The 21,099-nt window shown below is 51.3% G+C and overlaps 1 protein-coding gene across 1 annotated transcript in view; it reads left to right on the forward strand.

Moving 5' to 3' along the window:
* SUPT6H (SPT6 homolog, histone chaperone) overlaps positions 1-17,995 on the forward strand; it is a 58,038-nt gene extending 40,043 nt beyond the window's left edge. Inside the window, exons 28-37 of the mRNA XM_015421902.1 lie at positions 1,844-1,984; positions 2,288-2,483; positions 2,582-2,820; positions 2,914-3,027; positions 6,204-6,328; positions 8,776-8,888; positions 11,571-11,648; positions 11,740-11,906; positions 15,392-15,585; positions 17,000-17,995. Of these exons, the coding sequence (XP_015277388.1) occupies positions 1,844-1,984; positions 2,288-2,483; positions 2,582-2,820; positions 2,914-3,027; positions 6,204-6,328; positions 8,776-8,888; positions 11,571-11,648; positions 11,740-11,906; positions 15,392-15,585; positions 17,000-17,186 (1,554 nt within the window). The 3' untranslated portion in view covers positions 17,187-17,995. The remainder of the gene's footprint in view (positions 1-1,843; positions 1,985-2,287; positions 2,484-2,581; positions 2,821-2,913; positions 3,028-6,203; positions 6,329-8,775; positions 8,889-11,570; positions 11,649-11,739; positions 11,907-15,391; positions 15,586-16,999) is intronic.
* Positions 17,996-21,099: the final 3,104 nt, after the last annotated feature.

Consider the following 21,099-nt stretch of genomic DNA (forward strand, 5'->3'; position numbering starts at 1 on the left):
GGGGCCCCAGTCGGGGTCAGTCACCAGAAGTCGCCGTGATTTCCACGGGCACGCATGTGCGCGCACACACACAAAAACAAAACAAAAAAACACACACACCCCCAAAGGCAGGAAAACATCACTGCTCCTTTTTCATATAGCCACGTTACTTAGGATTTATGCTTACCACACTACCTTCTGCCTAGAGAAGGTATAGTCACCTGACTTGCTATATAGTCTGCCTTCTATTTATTTATTTATTTATTTATTTTTGAGATTTTTTTTATCCCGCCCTACCCAGTGGCTCAGGGCGGCTAACAACAAGTTTAAAAATTGGATACAGTAAAAACAATATTACATATATAATAAAATTTGGTGCTACAAAAATCTACATAAAATTTACAAAAAATACAGCAACCCACATTTGCAGCCAGTGTTCTTGATAGCGAGAGCGCCAGGAGCAACCAAACGATTTCCTTTTCCCCCGTGCATGTGCTTCCCTTTGCCTTGGCACGATCCTTCCTTGCAGTAAAAACAGCTCTTCCTGACTCAGAATCCCCTGTCTGGCCCTTGGGTGGGCTTTACGTATATGTGAACATCACTGTGTTAGAATTCCAGCCTCTTTCTCCACCAGTGAAGGAAGGTGTCCTTACAGTGGGTCGTGCCTCCTCCTCGCTCTGTGGCCCAGGGCGTAAGAAGATTTTTTTGCAAACACTTCCACAGTCTTTAGGAGGCAAAACCCCCACCCCCAATTCTGTGCCCCATCTCCCCCATGGATGGATGAGCTTCCACCCCTCTTGCCCTCGAAGGCCAGAAAAGCATGACGGAGCACCCTAAAAACTGGCAGCCATCTCCTCTGCCTCTCACTTGCTAGCAGCGAGGGCTAAAAAGAAAAAGGTCTCCTGGTGAGAGCAAGTTCCTGCAGCAGCCACCCAGTAAGGAAGAAACCCTACTGAGGCAATGCTCTTGCCGCCAGGGCTCCGGCCCTGGCTCCAGTCTGGAGATTCCTCTCTTACTTGAATCTGGCAGATATGAGGAAGGGGCTAAAAGTTCAGCAAAGTTATGAGTTGCCAGCATGCTTCTCTCTTCCTCTCTCTCTATACCAGGGGTGGCCAAACTGTGGCTCGGGAGCCACATGTGGCTCTTTCACACACATTGTGTGGCTCCCAGCAGGGCTGCTGGGCAAGTGAAGGCATGCTTCCCCTCCCCGATGGGTCTTCTCTTCCCCAGCCAGGGTTCTCCCCTTCCTGGGTAGGCTTGAGGCAGGGGGGAGCAGAGAAAGAAAGCAACTTTAACTTTAAATGCGTTCTCAAAGCCCTCACCCCCCAGCCTACAAATATCACTTGACAAATAAATATCATTATTAATATCTATTTTTATCCCTTTTGTTTTTATTTCTGGTAGTTTCATTTAATGTTAATAAATAGCAAATTTGCATATTTCCAATAAAAAATGTGTCTGTAATATTTGTTCACATCATGTGGCTCTCAAACATCTGACGTTTATTTGATGTGGCTCTTACGTTAAGCATGTTTGGCCACCCCTGCTCTATATGGATAGATAGATACACACACACTCCCACCCTACACAGAATTGAAGTTGCATTCTCTGGTAGGCTGGATGCTTGTTTGGGGGGGGTGTTCAGCTTTCCGGTAGTTCCTCCACTGAGGACTTCTGAAAGCACCCCAAGGCAGCAGAGACCGGCTTTCCATCCTTTCACCTCCCCGACCAATCCCATCGCAAGTCTAAGCAGCCAAGAAATGTTTGGTGGGCCAGTAGGACTATAATGTGATCCCCTGACGGGTACTTGCTTTTATTCGAGGCTTGATTGTTTCTTTATGCCCTGCATTCCTCTTCTTTCCAGGTCTGGAATCACTTTGACAGTGGCTCCTGCCCCGGCCAGGCCATCGGGGTGAAGACTCGGTTGGACAATGGGGTAACCGGCTTCATCCCCACCAAATTCCTCAGTGACAAGGTGGTCAAGCGGCCTGAGGAAAGGGTCAAGGTAAGTCATCTGACCCCCTCTGCTCTGAACATTGCGTCAGCAGATGGGGGATACGAACGACCCTCAGTCAGGTGGTTTCTGAATCATGGTGTGCTTGTCTCTCTTGTAAGGAGGGTTTTGCAACTTGCGTGTCTTTCCCAGGTTTCTGGGGAGTGGTTATTTTTCCTCCCCATCTGGCAGGGTGATGGAAAGGAAGGTCACTCTCACATTCTTGTTGTTAGAACTTGTTGGGTCTTTACCCAGCTTCTCCAGGGCGCATGTGGCGGCTTCTTCTAGCCGTATCTTCCTTTCTGCCCTGCCCAGGTGGGGATGACGGTGCACTGCCGGATCATGAAGATAGACATCGAGAAGTTCAGCGCCGACCTGACCTGTCGGACGTCAGACCTGATGGATAAGAACAACGAGTGGAAGCTGCCAAAAGACACGTACTACGACTTTGACGCAGAGGCCGCCGATCACAAGCAGGAGGAAGAGCTGAAGAGGAGGCAGCAGCGCACGAGTGAGTCTTCCAGCGAGCCTGATGGGGAAAGGAAGGGGCTCATGGCACTGCTGTGAAGGGCTGTGTGTGAGAACCGCCTGCCTGTGTCTTTCCCGCAGCTTACATCAAGCGGGTCATTGCCCACCCATCCTTCCACAACATCAACTTCAAGCAGGCCGAGAAGATGATGGAGACAATGGACCAAGGCGACGTCATCATCCGCCCCAGCAGCAAAGGGGAGAACCACTTGACGGTCACCTGGAAAGTCTGTGACAACATCTACCAGCACGTCGACGTGCGCGAAGAAGGCAAGGAGAACGCCTTCAGCCTGGGCGCCACGCTGTGGATCAACACAGAGGTCAGCCTGACCGCGAGAATGTGGCAGGGGGAGAAGAGGGGGGGTCTTTCTTCCTCGGCCAGATTTTTGACCTTTTCCTGTTTTCCTCCAAAGGAGTTTGAGGACCTGGACGAAATAGTTGCCCGCTATGTACAGCCAATGGCGTCTTTTGCAAGGGATTTGCTCAGCCATAAGTATTACCAGGATTGCAACGGAGGAGACCGGAAGGTGAGCTTTAGGTTAAGGGGATGTATTATTTATTTAATTCATTTTTACCCTGCGTTCCTCCCCAGTGGGGACCCAAAGCAGCTTACATTATTCTCTCCCCCTCCATTTTATCCTCACAACAGCCCTGTGAGGTAGGTTAGGCTGAGAATGTGTGACTGATCCAAGGTCATCCACTGAGCTTCCGTTGCATGAGTGGGGATTCAAACCTGAGTCTCCCAGATACTAGACGGGACACTTTTAACTGCTACACCACGTTGGCTCCCAGCTGCTTAGATATGAGCTGCAGTTAATCTGGGCAGGAAGGGCTGTGTCTGCCGGGAACAGGGAGTGGTTTCCCCCATCCCGCCTCTGCCGCAAATCCGGAAGCTGCAGCTAGTGCAGAATGCTGCGGCCAGGCTGTTGTTGGGACTCTCTAAGCGAGACCATATTCGGCCTGGGCTGCAAGCGCTGCACTGGCTGCCAATAGCATACCAGATTCGCTTCAAAGTGCTGGTTCTTACCTTTAAAGCCCTGAATGGCCAGGGTCCGGCTTACCTGAAGGACCGTCTCTTCCCGTATGTTCCCCCAAGAGCACTACGATCGGGGAACCTCCATCTCCTGGAAGTTCCAGGTCCCCGAGAGATTAAGTTTGCCCCTACTAGGGCCAGGGCTTTTTCAGTGGCGGTTCGTACCTGGTGGAACGAGCTCCCAGAGGAGATCCGGGCCCTGCAGGACCTTATGCAGTTCCGCAGGGCCTGCGAGACGGAGCTCTTCCGCCAGGCGTTCGAGTAGGAGCCACCGCCGCCACTATCCTACCACCGAGGTAGTGTGTCATCGGTTGCCCTACTAAAGGGGGGCAAGCATGGCCTGGCAGAACAGCGTAGTGGGAGACCGCGCTACTGAGATAGCTGGCCGCCAAATTTGGGTGGCTGTTCCAATCTTGGAAGATTTATATAGGTTCAGCACCATGTTATGGGATGATTTTTACTGTCGTTTTAAATATTGTATTCTATTACATGTTTTACGCATTATTACATGCTTTGCCGCATGAGAGCCGCCCTGAGCCTTTGGGAGGGCGGGATATAAATCAAATAAATAAATCATATGGAAGGGTTGGCACCAGGTCTTGAGAAACTGGTGGCAGTCAGTTTTGGGAAATGCAGATCTGGCTAGTACCCCCAAAGTCCTAGGAATGGGGAGGAAAGGATGGACAAGTATGGCTTGTTGATGCCAAGAAGCATTGCTGGCTAGGATCCTGCTCCTCGGTTATATCCGGGAATGACTCTCCGGAAGGAGTCTAATGTTGGTACTGAATTTTTATCAAATGTAACTTTACTGATAGTTTAGGAGATTCTTTTATAGTTAGAAGCCTCGAAGGCAGGAACTGCTTCCCATTCCCGGCTCCTCCCAGTATTCCTGAACATGCAGCTTTCCACATTTCACCACTGGGCATCTTTGGAACGGAAGCTGCTATGTTTAGAGTATCAGGCTGAAGAACAATACCCGCCCACTCAAAAGGTTGGGGTGATAGAAGAGGCAAAGGTGTATTGTGGCACTTTATTCCAGCATAAACGTCTGTGGGCTAGATCCCATTTTTTTCAGATGCAGCAGTTACCAGGTCCTCACTAGGCAGACATTTATACTTGAGGTTATTAAAAAAACACTCACACAGCGTGGTCAAGGGGCTGCTAAATGCAAGAACAGAGTGGGATGGAATTCTGTAGAATTCAAAGTAGAGAGACTCCCATTTGCTATAGCAGTGATAGCCATTTCTCTAGTTCGACTTAGCTAGATTGCTTTCTTCATCAATCTGGGACTCCTCGGCTGTTACAGATGTTAACACCTGCAAAGACTTGTAAGAAATGCAGAGGCCAACTGTGCCTCTATCTGCTTTCAGGCAATGTAACATCCAGCTGTACCTTCTTGGGTTCTTCCTCCAGTTATGTACCTGCCATTGTGTGCCCACAATGCCCTTCTGTTCTATGTATAGGACACATAGGTCAATCGTTACACAAAAAGAATGAATGAACACACCCATGACATTAAAGCAGTGTTAATTCAAAATCAACCAGAGAACATTTCGGCCTCCCAGGGCATGCTGTTGGTGATCTAAGAGCCACCTTTCCCCAGCAGAAGAACCTTCGTGGAAGACCCTGCATGAAACCACTGAATTAGAATTCATCAAGAGGTTTGACATAGGCCTTCTCTTCCCTCCTCCCTCCAGGCTGAACAAGAACTCGGAGTGTCACCCATAGGTGTTAATTTTTATCTTGCTAAAATCTGGAACTCCTCAGCTGTTACAAATCTATATATCTAATAGCGAAAGGCACCCCCTGTGTGCGGAGGGAGATTTTTGTGCACACTTGGGACGGTCCCCAGGTGTGCACAAAAATCTTAAAACGTGAAAAAAATATCGGGGGGATACTTAAATCCCCCCAAAACTGACAGAGCGTCCCCTGCGCATGCGCAGGGAACGCTCTTCGAACTCCTTCCTCGCCGCTCGGGCCTCGCTTCGGAGCTGGCCGGGGGGGGGCCTCGCTTCGGAGCTGGCGGGGGGGGCCTCGCTTCAGAACCGGGGGACGGGGGAAGGCAAGCGGGGGAGATCGAGCAGGGGAGGAACCGGCGGGATGGGAGGGAACTTACCTCTTCCTGCTGCTTCCTCCTCTGCCTCATGTGTGGAGGTCCCCCCCCCCCCGCGAGTATCGCGGGTCCCGCCCCTTGTGTTATCTAAAGCAAATCCAAAGAAATGGTCTCTTGATACTTTTCTTGATTCAATTTCACCCTGCAGTTCCTGTATTTCACAGCCCTTTGACCCTGTTGTTTACTACTTTGTTTTTTCCACAACCACGTACATAAATGCTGCATCTGATGAAGTGGGCTCTAGTCCACAAAATCTTCTATTGGAATAAAATCTTGGTCTTTAAAATATTCACAAGATGCCCTTGTGTTTGTTGCTGCCATGGACTCTTCCCACGGCTTTGTTCTTGGGTTAAGGAATATAGGAATATTGGGGGGGGGGGGCTCAGTCTTTATTACAGGTCCAAAAGTGCGGCCTAAACCCAATTGTTGGCAGTTGCCCTCTTGGCAGTCCTCCAGACAGCAGCCAGGTTGTGGGAATTGAGTGCCGCTGCATGCCATTTCACTCCGTGGGCAGAGTCACTGCCAGCTGAAATCCTGCTTGTTCCTCTGTCTTCTAGAAACTGGAAGAGCTCCTGATCAAAACCAAGAAGGAGAAGCCCACCTTCATCCCATACTTCATCTGTGCCTGCAAAGAACTCCCTGGCAAATTCCTCCTGGGGTACCAGCCACGAGGGAAGCCTAGGTGTGTGTGCCTATTGGGGGATGGATGGGAAGGGGCTTCCAGCAGTTTCAGGGACTGGGGTGGTCAGGGTACCCTTCCCCTGTCCCTTTCCGGAATGTGCATACCTTTCTAAGAAAAACAAAGTTCCCAAACACAGTCAATAAAACAGTTCACTTTTTTGAAACTTAAAACAGCTGAAAGCCAATCAAGGGCAAGCAACACTGCGAAATCACACTTCCAGTTCAGTCCCAATCCACTCCACCTCTTCTCAGCCTCCTCGTCCTCCTAGGATCGCCAGGAGACTCTGGTCCTTGGGAAACCAGGCCAGCCATGAAGCCAGGACGAGGGGAGAAGTAGTCGAAGGCACGGAGGGTCCTTTGGAATGACTCTTTAGCGGCCAGACCTGCAGGGTTGACACGCACATGCCATGTGCCGGCTTCAGGAGCTTGTTCAGTTTCTTACATCTGACTATTCGGGCATCCAAAGATTCAGCTCCTTTAAAGGGCTGAAGCCACTTTTGGTTGAGGAAAGGTTGGAGGGCCTGGGACTTCACAGTCTTGAGAAAAGGGGGGGGGGAGACACACGTGGTAAGAGGTTTATAAAATTATGCATGGGGTGGCGGAAGTGGATAAAGAGGGCTTTTTCTCCCTCTCCCATAATACTAGTGTAGGGGAATGTTTAGGTAGGGGTCCAGGTCTCTTCTAGGAATCCCCAACCCCATTAGGGTTCTTTTCTGTCGGTATGTGGAGTCTGGCTAGGGAGCACAGGCCTCCAGAGGGAGAGAAACACAGAGAGAACAGTTGCTTTAGATGGAAAGTATTAACTCTAAAACCACACACAAGTAAAACTCAATAGCGTATATTCAATAGCAATACCCAATAGCAATACCTGATCCCAATACCTGATGCCAGTGTTCTCTCTAAGCTCAGTTAGTGTGAGCTAGCTCACAGTTTTTTAGCCTCTAGCTCACACATTTTTGTCTTAGCTCAGGAAGGATGGCCCCAGAGCAAACTTGATTTATGCAGCGGCCCAATCGCTCGCTCACAACTTTATTGCCAGTAGCTCACAAAGTGGAATTTTTGCTCACAAGACTCCACAGCTTAGAGGGAGCATCGCCTGATACAGTGTCCTTCAGAAAGAACAAGGAATTCCTGGACTGTGGACCAAGACCTCCCTCAAGCCTAGGTGGGGTTTTTTGGCCAAACAGCCTCGAACAAAGCCCAAAGCCACCTTTTTATCCTCTTTTCAGCCAATAGGAATCAAGGGAGGAGTCAAAAATGATACAAATACAATGATACAAAGTACCAGCCCACCCTAAGTTGATAAGATGAACCTTTGCTAGTATGACCTTCAGCCCACATATATTTTATTAACTGCAATGTCAAAAAGACCTAGACAGATATGTCTAGGCTTTGGAGCCTGGCACTTGGAAGGCTGTGGAATGTGAATTCAGGCAAAGGTACATCTACAGGGCAAGGCTATAGTTCTAACACCTAGGCTGCCAGCAAAAGAACAAAGGCTTATGGGACTTCTGAACCAAAAAAAACAGAGGCAGTTATAGCAAAACCCACATAGCCTGGAAAACCAGAAAAGCCCAAGCTCATTGAACCCCAAATCCTACAACAACTAGAACTTGGGGTTCACCTAATGAAGTTGATGGGAAATAGGTTCAGGAATAAAAACATGCTTTATTAACTCAACAAGTAACCTGTGGAATTCTTTGGCAGTGGACATAATGATGGCCACAAGCATAGACCACTTTAAAAAGGGGGTCGGACTGATTCGCAGAGGAGAGGCCCGTCAGTGGCTACTAGCCTCAGTGACTGAAGGGAGCCTCCATCTACAGAGGCAGCAAACCTCGTGACTACCAGTGCTGAGGGGCAGCAGCATGGGAGGGGCCTGGCCCCTCTGTGCCCTATTGGTTGGCTCTGCAGGGGACCTGGTTGGCCCACTGTGTGCCATGAAATGCTGGACTAGATGGGCCCCTGGTCTGATTTAGCGGGACGCTTCTTACGTTCCTGGCTATGTGCGTATTTGGCCCTCCCACGTAGTGTACAAATCAGGGGAAACGACATTGGATGTGGCTCTTCCTTCCCACCTCCACCCATTCCAAGACATTAGCCTTGCAAAGATACTTCTAAGAGTTCTGTATCTTGCATCTTGATGTCCTCCTGTACGGATTTCTGGGCAAGTGAGATGGTGGTCAGTCGGCGCCTCCTACCGAGCTAGCCTGGCTGTGTAGTTGAACTTCTACTCTTACTTCTTCATTAGATTTAAATCCTGATTTCCTTCTCTTGTGGAAATGGGGGTGAAGTGAGGGTGGCGAACAGGCAGTCTCCCATCCAGAGGCTGAACATGTCCAGAGCTGTCTGGCTGTGGCAATTGGGTTACATGCTGTGCCTTCAGACCGTCTGCTAGGCACACTGGCAAGGTACACATGAACAGTTGTTGGGGTGTTCTTTCTGCAGGATTGAGTATGTGACGGTGACACCGGAAGGGTTCCGATACCGTAACCACATCTTCCCCACGGTCAATGGGCTATTCCGGTGGTTCAAAGATCACTATCAAGACCCAGTGCCAGGTAACTGTCGGTGGCTCGGTAATCGGGGTAGGGAGAGGTCTGTAATCGAGGCTGAGTGCCTTCTCTGCTAATGCAGCAAAAGCACATAATGTAGGCATAGGATTTAGTTTCTGGGGAATGCTGGCTTTCATTATAGAAAAAGTTTACTAATCCTTAGGGTTGTGAAGACATAAGTGCCAAAAGGTTGAGCAGCTAAAACATGAAACAAAATGCAGTTGTTTTTTTCACAGTGCACAAAAACTTAAGATTCAAAACAGCATACATAGAATGCAAATAAAAGCTCAGAACCATTATTGAGATCCATTAGTTATTGTATGTGCAACTTACACTTGTTGCTGTATACCAGGGGTGTCAAACATGTGGCCCAAGGGCCGGATCAGGCCCCCAGTGGAACTGGCCATCTTCTGTTTCCAGTTCTGCTGCTGCATCATAGCTTGCTTCGCCAGACTCTCTTAATCACTCAGCCAATTAATGTTTTAACCTGGGTCCCAGACTCAGAACTCTGAGCATGAGATTTCTGTGGTGAATGTCGATAAATCAAAAGTAGGTTTGCAGCTTACAGAGCTAATGTTTTAAGCATGTTTTTGTTTTAAGTAAAAAAAATCTTTGTGTCTGTGTCCTTTGTAAAGTTTATATCTCTGCTACCTGGCATTACATTTTATGACACACCTGGCCCAGCCCAACAAGGTCTCATTTATGTCAGATCCAGCCCTCATAGCAAATGAGTTCCAACACCCCTGCTGTATACTATGTCCTGAGCTTTATTTGCTTTCTATGCATGTTGTTTTTAATCTTAAATTTTTGTGAACTGTGTAATAAGCACTTGCATTTTATTTCATGTTTTAAGTGCTCAACCTTTTAGGTTCCTGACTTGATTTTCAGGTTGGGTCATCTCCTCCCACCCCCTTTGTTGTTTCCTGTGATGTAAAGTGCTGTCATGGCCCGATTTATCAGCCTGGAGCTCAATCTGGCTAAACTTTACTTCCTGGAAAGACTGTAAGTTCTGTAACCTGGGGCATTTCAGTAGCATTGAAGCACAGGAGACCTGTTGTCAACGTCTGAGACTCGGGGGGGGGGGGTACGATTCAGACTCTTTTAATGACACGTGGGCCTTAGGTGAGGCAGAGAGTTGCTCGAATTGCTAGGAGTCTGGCCACTCCAGTGGCTTAATTAGTAAAAGGTTGAGTTCATTGATAAACCTGAACATGAGACCAGCAGGCAGTTCTGCATTTAAAAAAACAACAACGGAGAAAGGACTTGGGTTGTCTTCTCCCTGAGGAGCACTGGTCCAATATTTGTTATAAGATGCCCTCATCTCCCCAGATGGGAGAGTACATTTGTCATTTGCTCACCATGCCAACTGCTCTCAATTCAGCTCTATTGGCCAAAGTACCGAGCAGAAGCTTGGGGTGGGTGTGAGAAAACCTCCTCAGTGAGACGCCTGAGAGAAAGCAAGGCTGCTTCCCCTCCAGTGCCAACTTGCACTCAACAAGGCTTCAGTCTTCGGAGCGACGCCAAAGCCCAGGGGCACCTTAAAGAGACGGCGTATATTTCAGAACGGGCTCTTGGGAATCGCCACTCAGTTCTTCCGATATATGAAGGCTATGGATTCTTCTCATGGGGGAGGGCTGGGGAGGGGAGCTGAGGCAGAGTGGAATGCTGGGAATTCTGTCATGTGCAAGAGGAAAGGGGAGGAGCTGAGCTAGAAGGGGGAGAGGGGTTGGTGATTTTTTTTAACCCAGGAAATTACCTGGATGCTTTGTAAGTAGGGTTGCCAACTCTGGGTTGGGGAATACCTGGAGATTTGGGGGGGGGGTGGAGCTTGTGGAAGGCAGGGTTTAGGGAGAGGGGGGACCTCAGCTGGATATAATGCCATAGAGTCCACCCTCCAAAGCAGCCATTTTCTCCAGGGGAACTGATCTTGGTTGACGGGAGAGCAAGTGTAATAGTAGGATATCTCCTGCCATCACCTGGAGGTTGGGAGCCCTTTTTGTAAGATAAATGAGTCGGGTTTGGAGCCGTGAATTTGCTTATGCCTGCCAAATTACACCTTCCAGCTTTCTAGGAAAATTAAGACACTAGCTCAGGAGAAGTTGGTCTTTTATGTTAGCTCTCCTGTGAATATATCGGTGACTCCCATTGAAGGCAGCTTCCATCCCTGTGTTTTCTTCCGCTGTGCTGTAATTTTTAATTCAGTTAATAACCGAGGAAACATCTAGCCGTATCCCTTTTCTTATCCAGCGTTATCCTTCTGTCTCTTTAAAATTTTACTTTCTTTTGTTTTAAACAACTGAGACCTATTTGGAGGGATTGTGTAAATCAGCATACATCTTGATCTTTTTGTGTTTGCTTAATGGCACTTCTGTGCGTTTTGCCCGACCGCATTTTAAAAGTAAAACTGTAGAATGCTCTTTGCAAAACCAGAGAGGGAGCATGCCAATTGGCTGGCTTGGCTTTCCCTGTCTGGTTCGCTGCTTCAGCTTTGGCCGCTTCCCAGCCCCACTACTTGCGTGCCGGCTCTCCTCTTAGCCTGTAAATAAGGGGCTGTCTGCTTCTCATATTGTGAGGCTCCTAGTGTCTAAGAACTTACTGAAGGTGGTGTTTTTCACCCAGAGGGCTTTAGCGTCGTGCCAGTTGGCAGGACTGACTTCATGTCTCATCTCTGTCCCCCCCCCCACCCAGGGATCACCCCCAGCAGTAGCAGCAGGACCAGGACTCCAGCTTCAATCAATGCTACTCCGGCCAACATTAACCTGGCAGGTGAGTTGCATCTCCCACCTCGCTCGCCTGTGCAAGCATTTGCTCGTGTGCTGTTGCTGCTAGCATGCCCCTGCGCTTTTCTGTCTTGCAGATCTGACCCGAGCGGTGAACGCCCTGCCACAGAACATGACCTCCCAGATGTTCAGCGCCATCGCTGCCGTGACCGGTCAGGCGCAGAATGCCAATGCCACACCCGCCCAGTGGGCCTCCAGTCAGTACGGCTACGGCGGCAGCGGGGGCGGGAGCAGCGCTTACCACGTAGGTGGCTGGAAACTGGGGGGGGGGGAGCCGATCACTAAAACTGCATGGTATCTCCAGTTGGTCTCATCCACAGACACATGCCCTGGCCCAGCCTTGAGGGTTGGGTCATCGCCAATCCTGGCACTGTGGTCCCCATTCAGATCAGAGCCTTTGAATATGTTGCGTTTCCAGGGGACAAGGGGCCCAGACGTTTGGTGGAGAGCTAAGCTTTTTATAGGAAGCTGTTGGAGCCCAAGGAACCGAGGAATAGCTGTTTGTCCAGAGTATCCGTTAATCTGGGGTAGAGTGCCTCTCCCCATAGAGGCTCTTGGAGCCAGTTAGCCATTGATGAGCCAACTGGCCAAGAAAGTCTGTCACTCTTGTTTTCAAAGTCACTTGGGCCCATCAGCTCTGTAGCATCCTCTGGAGAAGAAACCACAATTTCCCTGTATTCGATGAGTTGAGCGCTAATTTAGTCACCCCTTTACATAAAGATATGGAACTGCCAGGGCTCTTTTTGTAGAAAAAGCCCAGCAGGAACTAATTAGCATAATAGGCCACACCCGACAGCAGGAACTAATTAGCATATTAGCCCACACCCTGACAGCATCACTCATCAGCACATTAGGCCACACCCCCATGTAACGAGAAGTGTGGTCATCCAGCCACACCCACCTTTCCCTTCTTATTGTTTACCTTGTTTGTTGTCAAAACCCAGGGCTTTTTTTGTAGTAGGAACTCCTTTGCATGTTAGGCCACACACCCCTAATGTAGCCAATCCTAATGAGTTTCTGCTGTTGGGTGTGACCTATTATGCTAATGAGTTCCTACTGGGCGTGGCCAACTCAGGAGCCAGCCGGAACTCCGTTCCTGTGCGTTCCTGCCCAAAAATAGCCCTGGGAACTGCTAAATGTGTGAGCCCAGGTGTCATGGCTATTATCAGATACCGATGATCGTGTCACCCTCTCAGTGGCAAAATTCATAGGCGCAATAATCAAATATAAGAGAAATAATACTGAGTAAGGTCTTTTAAAATATTGTCTTTGGTTCTAATTTCTGCTTAAGGTGATAGCCGTATGAGCAGTACTAGGTAGACAGATTTCCCACTGTGCTTGTTCTTCATCCTGGTTTTCTCCAGTGGGTCCCTGTCTATCCAGCTCCTTCCTTCCACTTGCCCCTGTTGACTTTTTGTAAGCTATCGGGAGGCTGTCAGGCTTGTGTCGTCGTCATCCCCCCCCGAACATGTTTTGAGCTACAAGGTAGGGGGAGAGAGCCCTCTTAAGCTGCCAGCCAGGGAGAGGGCTTAGCCAGAGAAAAAAATTGCTGAGCTTAGACGTGGGCCTTGATGGCTGAGCTTGCTAATCGCCTGGCAGGTTGCTGGCAGGGGCTCCCATTCCCCACACAGCGGTACCGACCAAGAGCCGGAGGGCACCTCTTGGCCTCTTCCAGCCTTGTGCCTTTTAACTGGCTGCTCCCCAGAGCTGTCTTCCTTCACACTTCCAGGACCCCGGGTGCCCAGAAATGGTGTGTCGATCCATATGTAGAATACTGTGTCCTTTTTAATTCAGACCAAGGGGGAACGTGGGTACGTGGGTTTCCTTTAATCGATCACAAAACAGCGAGGGCATAGGTTACAAAAAAAGGTTAGGCTGTGGCACGGTGTGAGAGTGAAATGGACGGGGACAAACCGGTTGTGGGGGCTCAGCAGAAGTTACAACTGCCTGCTGAAATGTTGGCCCAAAGCCTTCGCTGCTTTGAAGCTAAGCCTGAAAACCCGTCAGAGGTGTCTCAGGAGGAGCCAGGACTGGGGCCCAGCTAGGATTTCCTAGTCGAGGGCTGGGCGCATCGTCACTCTCCACAAAGACTTCTTCTCATCGGCGGGTTGGAAAGTATCCTTGAGGGGTTACACCCCCTACTTGCAGGGTGCACCCAACTTAATTTTGAAGGCCTTTTATCTCCCTCTGGAGACAGATCCTCAGTCCATGGCTTGTCAGGCTTCTGGGCGTGCAGCAATGGAAAAATTTAGCCATGGTGAACCGAGTGGTGTAAAAGAAAGTCAACAATGACTGCCTAGATAAGAAAGAGAACACAGAGAATTGGGAAGAACCTGCATGTGAATCTGGAATCCCAATAGTTCTCAACAGTGGAAGAGGTTGAGGACTTCCTGTCCACTGCTGAGAAGAAACCCTCATGGAGGAGTCCAGTCGTTCATTCTTCATCACTGGAGAAGATGTCCATGGGAATGATGCTGAAAAGCTGTGCTGTCCTGGGGGAAGGCATTGAGGAACTATTGGGGTACAGCCTGTTAAAGCAGGTGTCTGCCAAAGGCACCTTCAGCATAGGCATTCAGCTTGTGATGCCACACAAAAGGGGAGGCAGGTGTCCAGGTAGCTGCCCTACCTATCTCCTCAGAGGAGCAGTGGAGAAAGCTGCTGAAGAAGCAGCTCCCATGGTGGAAAAAGCAGTTAAACCCAAGGGATCTGGGGGAGTCATAGACCAAGAAGATCCATCTGGCGATGGTAGATGGTAGTGCAGTCCTGGGAGATGAAAAGAAAAGAGCACTTGGTCTTCTGATGGGAGCTGTACACTTGAGGTCAGCTTTGAGAGGACCTTTTAGCATCTGGTTTATGCCACCCCTGCTCTCAGGGTGTTTTGGTTGTGGTCAGAAAGAAGGAAGGAGGAGTTAGTTTCTGTCAAATAAATGTATTTATTTATACATTCGGCTTATATACCGCCGAATGTATAAATAAATAAATTTATTTGACAGAGTTCATTTCTGGATGGAAGTTGGGTTGGTTTCTAGAGCCGCAGTCCCCTCTTGGAAAATGCAGAGCCTCCTTTCTAGCAGACAGGTTGCTGAGCTCCAGAACCCTCTGAGATGACATGGCTGCAAGAAACACGATCTTTATTTCTGGTGGGGGTCATCTAAGGGAGAGACTTCAATGTGTTGAGTGTCCATTTAGGCCATTGAATCCTCTCCACCTCCTCGCCCCAATTCCTGGAAATCTTCAGCCGCCTCTTGCACCCCTGAGGTTTTGCCAGGTGTGTTCCTTTCACACTTTCAAGGAGCTCTTCACAGCAGTGAGACCCAGAAACCTCCTTTTTAAATTTTGCGTGAAAGCTACGGTTCCCAAGAAGCTGAATTCTACATTCAGTAGAGGGGTAGTGACTTCAGACTAGCATGATTTCTCTCACCCTCGCTATGGTCTGCCGCCATGTTTTCAGTGTACAAAGGAGAGTAAATCCTGAGGCTCCATTGGCACCGAAGGTGGGACAGCAGGAGTGCCCTGATCCCAAGTGTGCACATTTTCCCAATACTTAACTAAGGTCCATCTCCTCTAGCATTTTGTGGAGGAAGGCAACAAGGCCCGGAGATCCGCCTGCCCCCTGCTCAGCCCTGCAGTGTCACATTCTGCAGGCATTCCGCTGAAGTTGTATCGCGCATTTTGACATTCCTCAGAATCACCTTTAACTGGTGCGTTGTGCCCCCCTCTCCCTCACAGGTCTTCACAACTCCGGCTCAGCAGCCCGTGGCCACCCCCCTGTTGACTCCCAGCTACTCCTACCCGACGCCCAGCCAGCCAATCACGACGCCTCAGTATCACCAGCTTCAGGCCAACACTACACCCCAATCCACCCAGTCCCAGCCACCATCTCAGCCTTCGTCCAGTTCTGGGCAACGACCGCAGCAGCCCAAGTGAGTACAAGGCTCCTCCTTCATGGGAAAGGGGAGCAGGTCGTCTGTCCTACACGAGGGACGGGCCGTCGGGAGAGGGAAGTGGGGGTGGGTGGGCTGCAATTAATCAGTTGGGTTAATCAATGGAAATCTTCCAGGTAGATTTACTTTTTTGGCATTTTTGTGTGTGCGCGTGTGAGTGTGTGTGCACCTGGAAGTCATGGTGACCAGTGTTCCCTCTAAGCTGAGTTAGTGTGAGCTAGCTCACAGTTCTTTAGCCTCCGATTCACCCATTTTTGTCTTCGCTCGGGAAGGGATGGCTCCAGAGCAAATTAATTTATGCAAGAGCCAAATCGCTTGCTCACAACTTTAATGCCAGTCGCTCACAAAGTAGACCTTTTGCTCACAAGACTCCACGGCTTAGAGGGAGCATTGATGGTGACCTCTGGTGACTGACCTCTACTGGGGGCCTGGAGGATATACAGAGAGGTGGCTGGATGAAGCCTGCCCCCGCCTCCCAACTGCTGGTATTCCAAGGAGGTCTCCCATCCAAGTCCTTGCCAGAGTACTTAGCTTCTGAGATCGGGCTTACCTGGGCTATGCAGGTCAGGGCCTCCAGGTAGGTTTAGATCTGGACGGATCCTGACTTGATCAGGGGGCCCTTTATTAGCAGAGACATGCCCTCTTCCTCCTGCAAAAATCTTCCTCAGATGGCACCAGCCACAGTGTGTGTCTGTTTCACCACAACCCAGAAAAGCGTGTCCCTCCCTTAAATTGTCGGCCCCATACGGTTCCTCGAAGAGGGTGACAGCCCTGGTTGATGGGCTGCACTCCTCATCTGCCCGGAGCAGGGTCGGCAGCCACTGGCTAAGAGTAGAGGAGACGGGCATATTAAAAGGGCCTCGAGAAAAGGCTGAGAAGCCCCGTCTGGCACCAGGCATGCCCGGGGGTATATGCTTTGGCTAGAAATCACATCCAAGGCCTAACGCAGGGCAGAGGGGAACTCGTGCCATAGGAAACCAATTAGCTTGAAGGTGTCCTCAGACATGCAGCTGCTTCTGCCCTTTACCCACTCCAGACCTATGGGGAGGCTGGTTGTGATTTCTTAGAGATGAGAGGGAGACCCAGCAGCTCTCTCTGTCTCATCCGTCCTGCTTTGTTCTTGGCCTGAGACTTGGCAGCCTAGCTCAGGAATGATGCGGAGCTCTTTCTGAGAACTGGCCGGAAGTCTGAGGCCAGGCTGAGCAGCTGACGAAGCCGTCCCCCATATTTCAAGCAGCATCCGAGGGCATCCGGGGGGGCCAAGCAGCTTTCCAGAAGGAAATCGGGACCAGTCCCGGTCTGGAAAGGAGAAAGCTTTAAAGGGCTCCTTGGGAGATGGCCGGAGGGAATGACCGGTGTCGTGGCACTAACCCATCTGTCTCTCGTCGTCCAGGTCCAGCGCCCACGCAGCAATCGACTGGGGCAAGATGGCCGAACAGTGGCTCCAGGAGAAGGAGGCCGAGCGGCGGAAGCAGAAGCAGCGGTTGACGCCTCGCCCATCTCCGAGCCCCATGATCGAGAGCACCCCCATGTCCGTCGCCGGAGACGCCACCCCGCTGCTGGACGAAATGGACCGGTAGTCCTGTCGCCCCTTCCGCTCCCGCCGAGGGGAGAGCACGCCAGCGGAGACCAGCTCTCCTTCCTTAGTCTTGTTGCTCCCTGTTTGGTTGTTTTGGTTTTTTGGTTTTCTACATCCGACCAGCACTGGCGGGACATCAGGGACGCCGGGCAGCAGCGCCCTTCTTGTGGCTGGCGCCTCGGGGCCACGTACGGAGCGGCAGCGGAGGCAGTACTCGCTGCTGCTGCGCCAGGCGGCAGCCAGATTGGCCGAATCCTCGGTTCATGCTTTGCCGGCGTGGACAGACCAAGCCTGTCTTTCCGAGCAAGGTTTTCTTTCTGGCAGCCACCGTTCTGGTTGCCGCCTGGTCTTTCCTCCCAACTGTTGAGAAATAAAGATTTTAAAGCAAGGGGTTATGGAAAGCATCCTCTGCCAGCCACTGAGCCAGTGAAACCCACTGGTCGGTCTGAGGTCCCCCCTCTTCTCCCCTTCCTACTCTCGGCTCGGCCGGCAACATTGTATAGCTAAAGGGCTTTCTTTCTCCGGCCCCCCAGAGGACCATGGCTGGAAGGGCACGGGCTGTAGCTTCCCCCCCGAGTTCAGTTTTGTTGGCGCTCCCGAGGACAATATTTATTCAGTTGTATTACACAGAAAAGGAACATGAGCCGCAGCGCTAAACCCCGGGCAACGGCAGCCTTTGTCGCTGAGCCGGGAGGTCCTGAGAGCTTCTGTACACCCAGCGGTGCAGCTTGAATGCCAAGCAGTCTGTCTCCCCCCCCCCCACCTCTGTATCTGCTCATAACAGAACCGAAGGAATAAATTGCGTTTCTGCTGAACTCTCACGGAGGTTCTCTCTCCACTTCCCGGCCAGCGATGGCAGAGGGAGCTGGGGGCGGGGGAGGGACTGGCCGATCTCCATGCCTTCGGATTCAGGTCCCAGCAGGGGCCGGCTGGTGATTTTTCTTTCACCTTCCTTTTCCAAAGGTTGTCTTGCATTGGCAACTCGGGAAGGGGCAACCCGCTTGCAGTGTGCCGGCGTAGGGCATGAGGGAGATTCTCAGCTGTTGTTAGCTGCAAAAGGGTAAAGGTTTCCCTTGCTCGAAAGCCAGTCGAATCCGACTCTAGGGTTGCGGTGCTCATCTCCGTTTCAATGCCGAAGAGCCAGCGCTGTCCTAAGATGTTTCCGTGGTCATGTGGCCGGCATGACTAGACGCCGAGGCGCACGGAACGCTGTTACCTTCCCACCGAAGCGGTACCTATTTATCTACTTGCAATTTCTTGCTTTCGAACTGCTAGGTTGGCAGGAGCTGGGGCCAGAGACGGGAGCTCACCCTGTCACACGGCACACTCGGGTCTCGAACTGCCGATCTACAGACCTTCCGGTTTGCAGCTCTGCGCCTTCTCTGAGCCACCGTGGTCCCGGTGGCAAAAGCAGGATCTTAAAAGGGGAACATGACTGCGGGAGTGGTCCTCTTTCCTAATCTTGGGGCTGTAGTTGAACCTGGGTGCAAACGGTGGGGCCCTTCTTGCTTGTGGGTTCGGTGGGCCAACCAGGGAGAAGGGACCTGCCCTCCCCTTCCCTGCTGGTGGTGTGGAATGGGCAGCCCGAGCCTCCACCCCACCCCGCCCTCTTCACTTTAGCAGCAGCAGGAGGTTTGCTCGTGCTTCTTAGCCAGTGCAGCAACCCCAAGAGCTGGCAGATTTGAGGGAGAAAAGGGGGTTCCTTGCTCTGGGCACATTCCTTCAAGACCGCTCTGCCCTATATTTGGAGTCCCTTGTGGCTCCCCATACCAATAAACTCTTTTCAGGGGTGTGGCCTGTACGTGGCTGGGGGAGGACAGTGGCATTTGTGGCCCGTTCCAGAACCCATTACGTTTTGCTCCCTTTCTGGCCCCAAGGGCAGAGAGGAAGAAGAAGAGAAGAGATTGGCTTTATACCCCATGGCCCTTCACTACCCAGAGGAGTCTCAGAGCGGCTTACAATCTCCTTTCCCTCCCCCTCCCCACAACAGACACCCTGTGAGGCAGGTGGGGCTGAGAGAGCTCTGACAGAAACTGATCTTTTCCAAGAACAGCTGTGCCAGAACTATGGCTTGCCCAAGGTCATCCAGCAGCTGCAAGCGGAGGAGTGGGGAATCAAACCCGTTTCTCCCAGATCAGAGTCCGCACACTTAACCACTGCACCAAACTGTCTGCCCCATTGGTGTAATGAGAAGCAGTGGGGGGGGGGCTTTTCCATGTAACTCTCACTGCAGAGAAGCAGATGTGTCAAATTTCTGGATGAGGTCTGGCCCGGCTCTCTTCCCATTGGCCTTTTTCAGTGCAATACCTGTGGCATTCTGTTTGGCTGCAGCAGGAACGCAGGGACTGGGTTGTGATTGCTCTGCTGAGGTGGCCGGCCACCTGTTTTGTGTCTGCTCTGGGCTTCCTTCCTGCCGAGGAGGAGTTGTTCTCTGAGCGGCAAGGGCCGCAGCTCTGAATGCTCCTCTGCCTCAAAAGGTTCCCACAAATGCAAATCCAGCACAGCAAGCCAGAAAGGGGGTGGGGTGGGTGGGTGGAACCTTTCTCTCTGCTATGTTAATCGTCTGTTTGCAGACAGCCGATCCTTTTTTCTCCTTCATGCCAAGGGAATATTCCCCCGCCTGCCTTCTCTCGCAGCTGCCCCATTCTCCCATATGCATCACCCAGGTTCAATGTGTGTGGGTGGGAAAAGCATCCTCCCAGGGGGCAATACAGTAGCAAACTGCAGCTCCCTTTAAATATTCCCCTAGCTGGCTTTGGGCTCTTTATCCCTGAGTAGGTCTGGGGGAGGGGGGATTTCAAAGGAACAACTACATGCTTGAAGCAAGTGGTCCCCCCCCCCTGCTGTGAGGAGAATGCTGCTCTCATGGGGGTGGAGAGAGAAATGTCCTCCTAGCTTTACAGAGCAGCTCCTCCTAGGGAAGCCATGAATTGGAAGGGAGCTAAAGCCCCCGCTGCCTGGGCTGAGAAACGCTGGCCTGGCCCTTTAAAAGGGGGGTTGGTTGTTGCTGCCATGGCAGGAGGGTCAGTACTCAAACACCCCAGCTTCCCGTGCTGCTCAGGCCTGAAGAAGAGATTGGATTTATACTCCGTCCTTCACTTTGAGTCTCAGAGCGGCTTACAAACCCCTTCCCCTCCCCACAACAGACCCCCCCCCGTGAGGTAGGTGGGGCTGAGAGAGCTCTGACTGAGAACTGCTCTTTCAAGGACAGCTCTGACAGAACTATGGCTTGCTCAAGGTCATCCAGCAGCTGCGAGTGGAGGAGTGGGGAATCGAACCCGGTTCTCCCAGATTAGAATCCGCGCACTTAACCACTACACCAAACTGACTCTAATTATCTGACAAAGGGCGCTTGAAAGCTTGTAGCCCGAAAATCTTGTTGGTCCCAAAGGTGCTGCTGGGCTCGAATCTAACGTGCCTTCATTAGAGAGCCAGCGGAGACCCTAGATGCGCCCACCCTCGAGGTCCAGAGGCTGGTCCTGGCTGGAGACGCAGCTGGCCTGGCACGGAGCTACCTGTGCCGCAAAAGCTGCTTCAGCGATCCGACCCTCGCTCAGCTGTTCAGCTCTGCGAAGCTTCCTACCTAGTCTTGGAGTCGCAGTGCTGCCACTCGGCATGAACCTGCACGAAAGGGGACAGGGTTGAGGTTGCGACCATCGTCGGGAGCGGAGTTGGCAGCTTTTGCAAGTTGGTGGTGCTTGCGCCAGAGCTGAGAGGTTGCACAGAAAGGTTTTGCGGTCCTGGGCTGGGAGGCTCAGGCAGGAAGACAGGCCACAGGCCAGAGGGAAGCGGCTGCCGGGCTTCCTGGTCTCTTGACAGAGGCAAAACCCAAACTGGCTGCTGCGTGCTAGTTGGATGAGGGGCTGGGAAGTGTCACTGCTGCGGCAGGAAGGGGCAGTCGTGGGGTGGCTGGC

Source organism: Gekko japonicus, unplaced genomic scaffold (genome assembly GCF_001447785.1).
Source record: "Gekko japonicus isolate JY-2015 unplaced genomic scaffold, Gekko_japonicus_V1.1 scaffold21, whole genome shotgun sequence".
Classification (NCBI taxonomy): Eukaryota; Metazoa; Chordata; class Lepidosauria; order Squamata; family Gekkonidae; genus Gekko; species Gekko japonicus.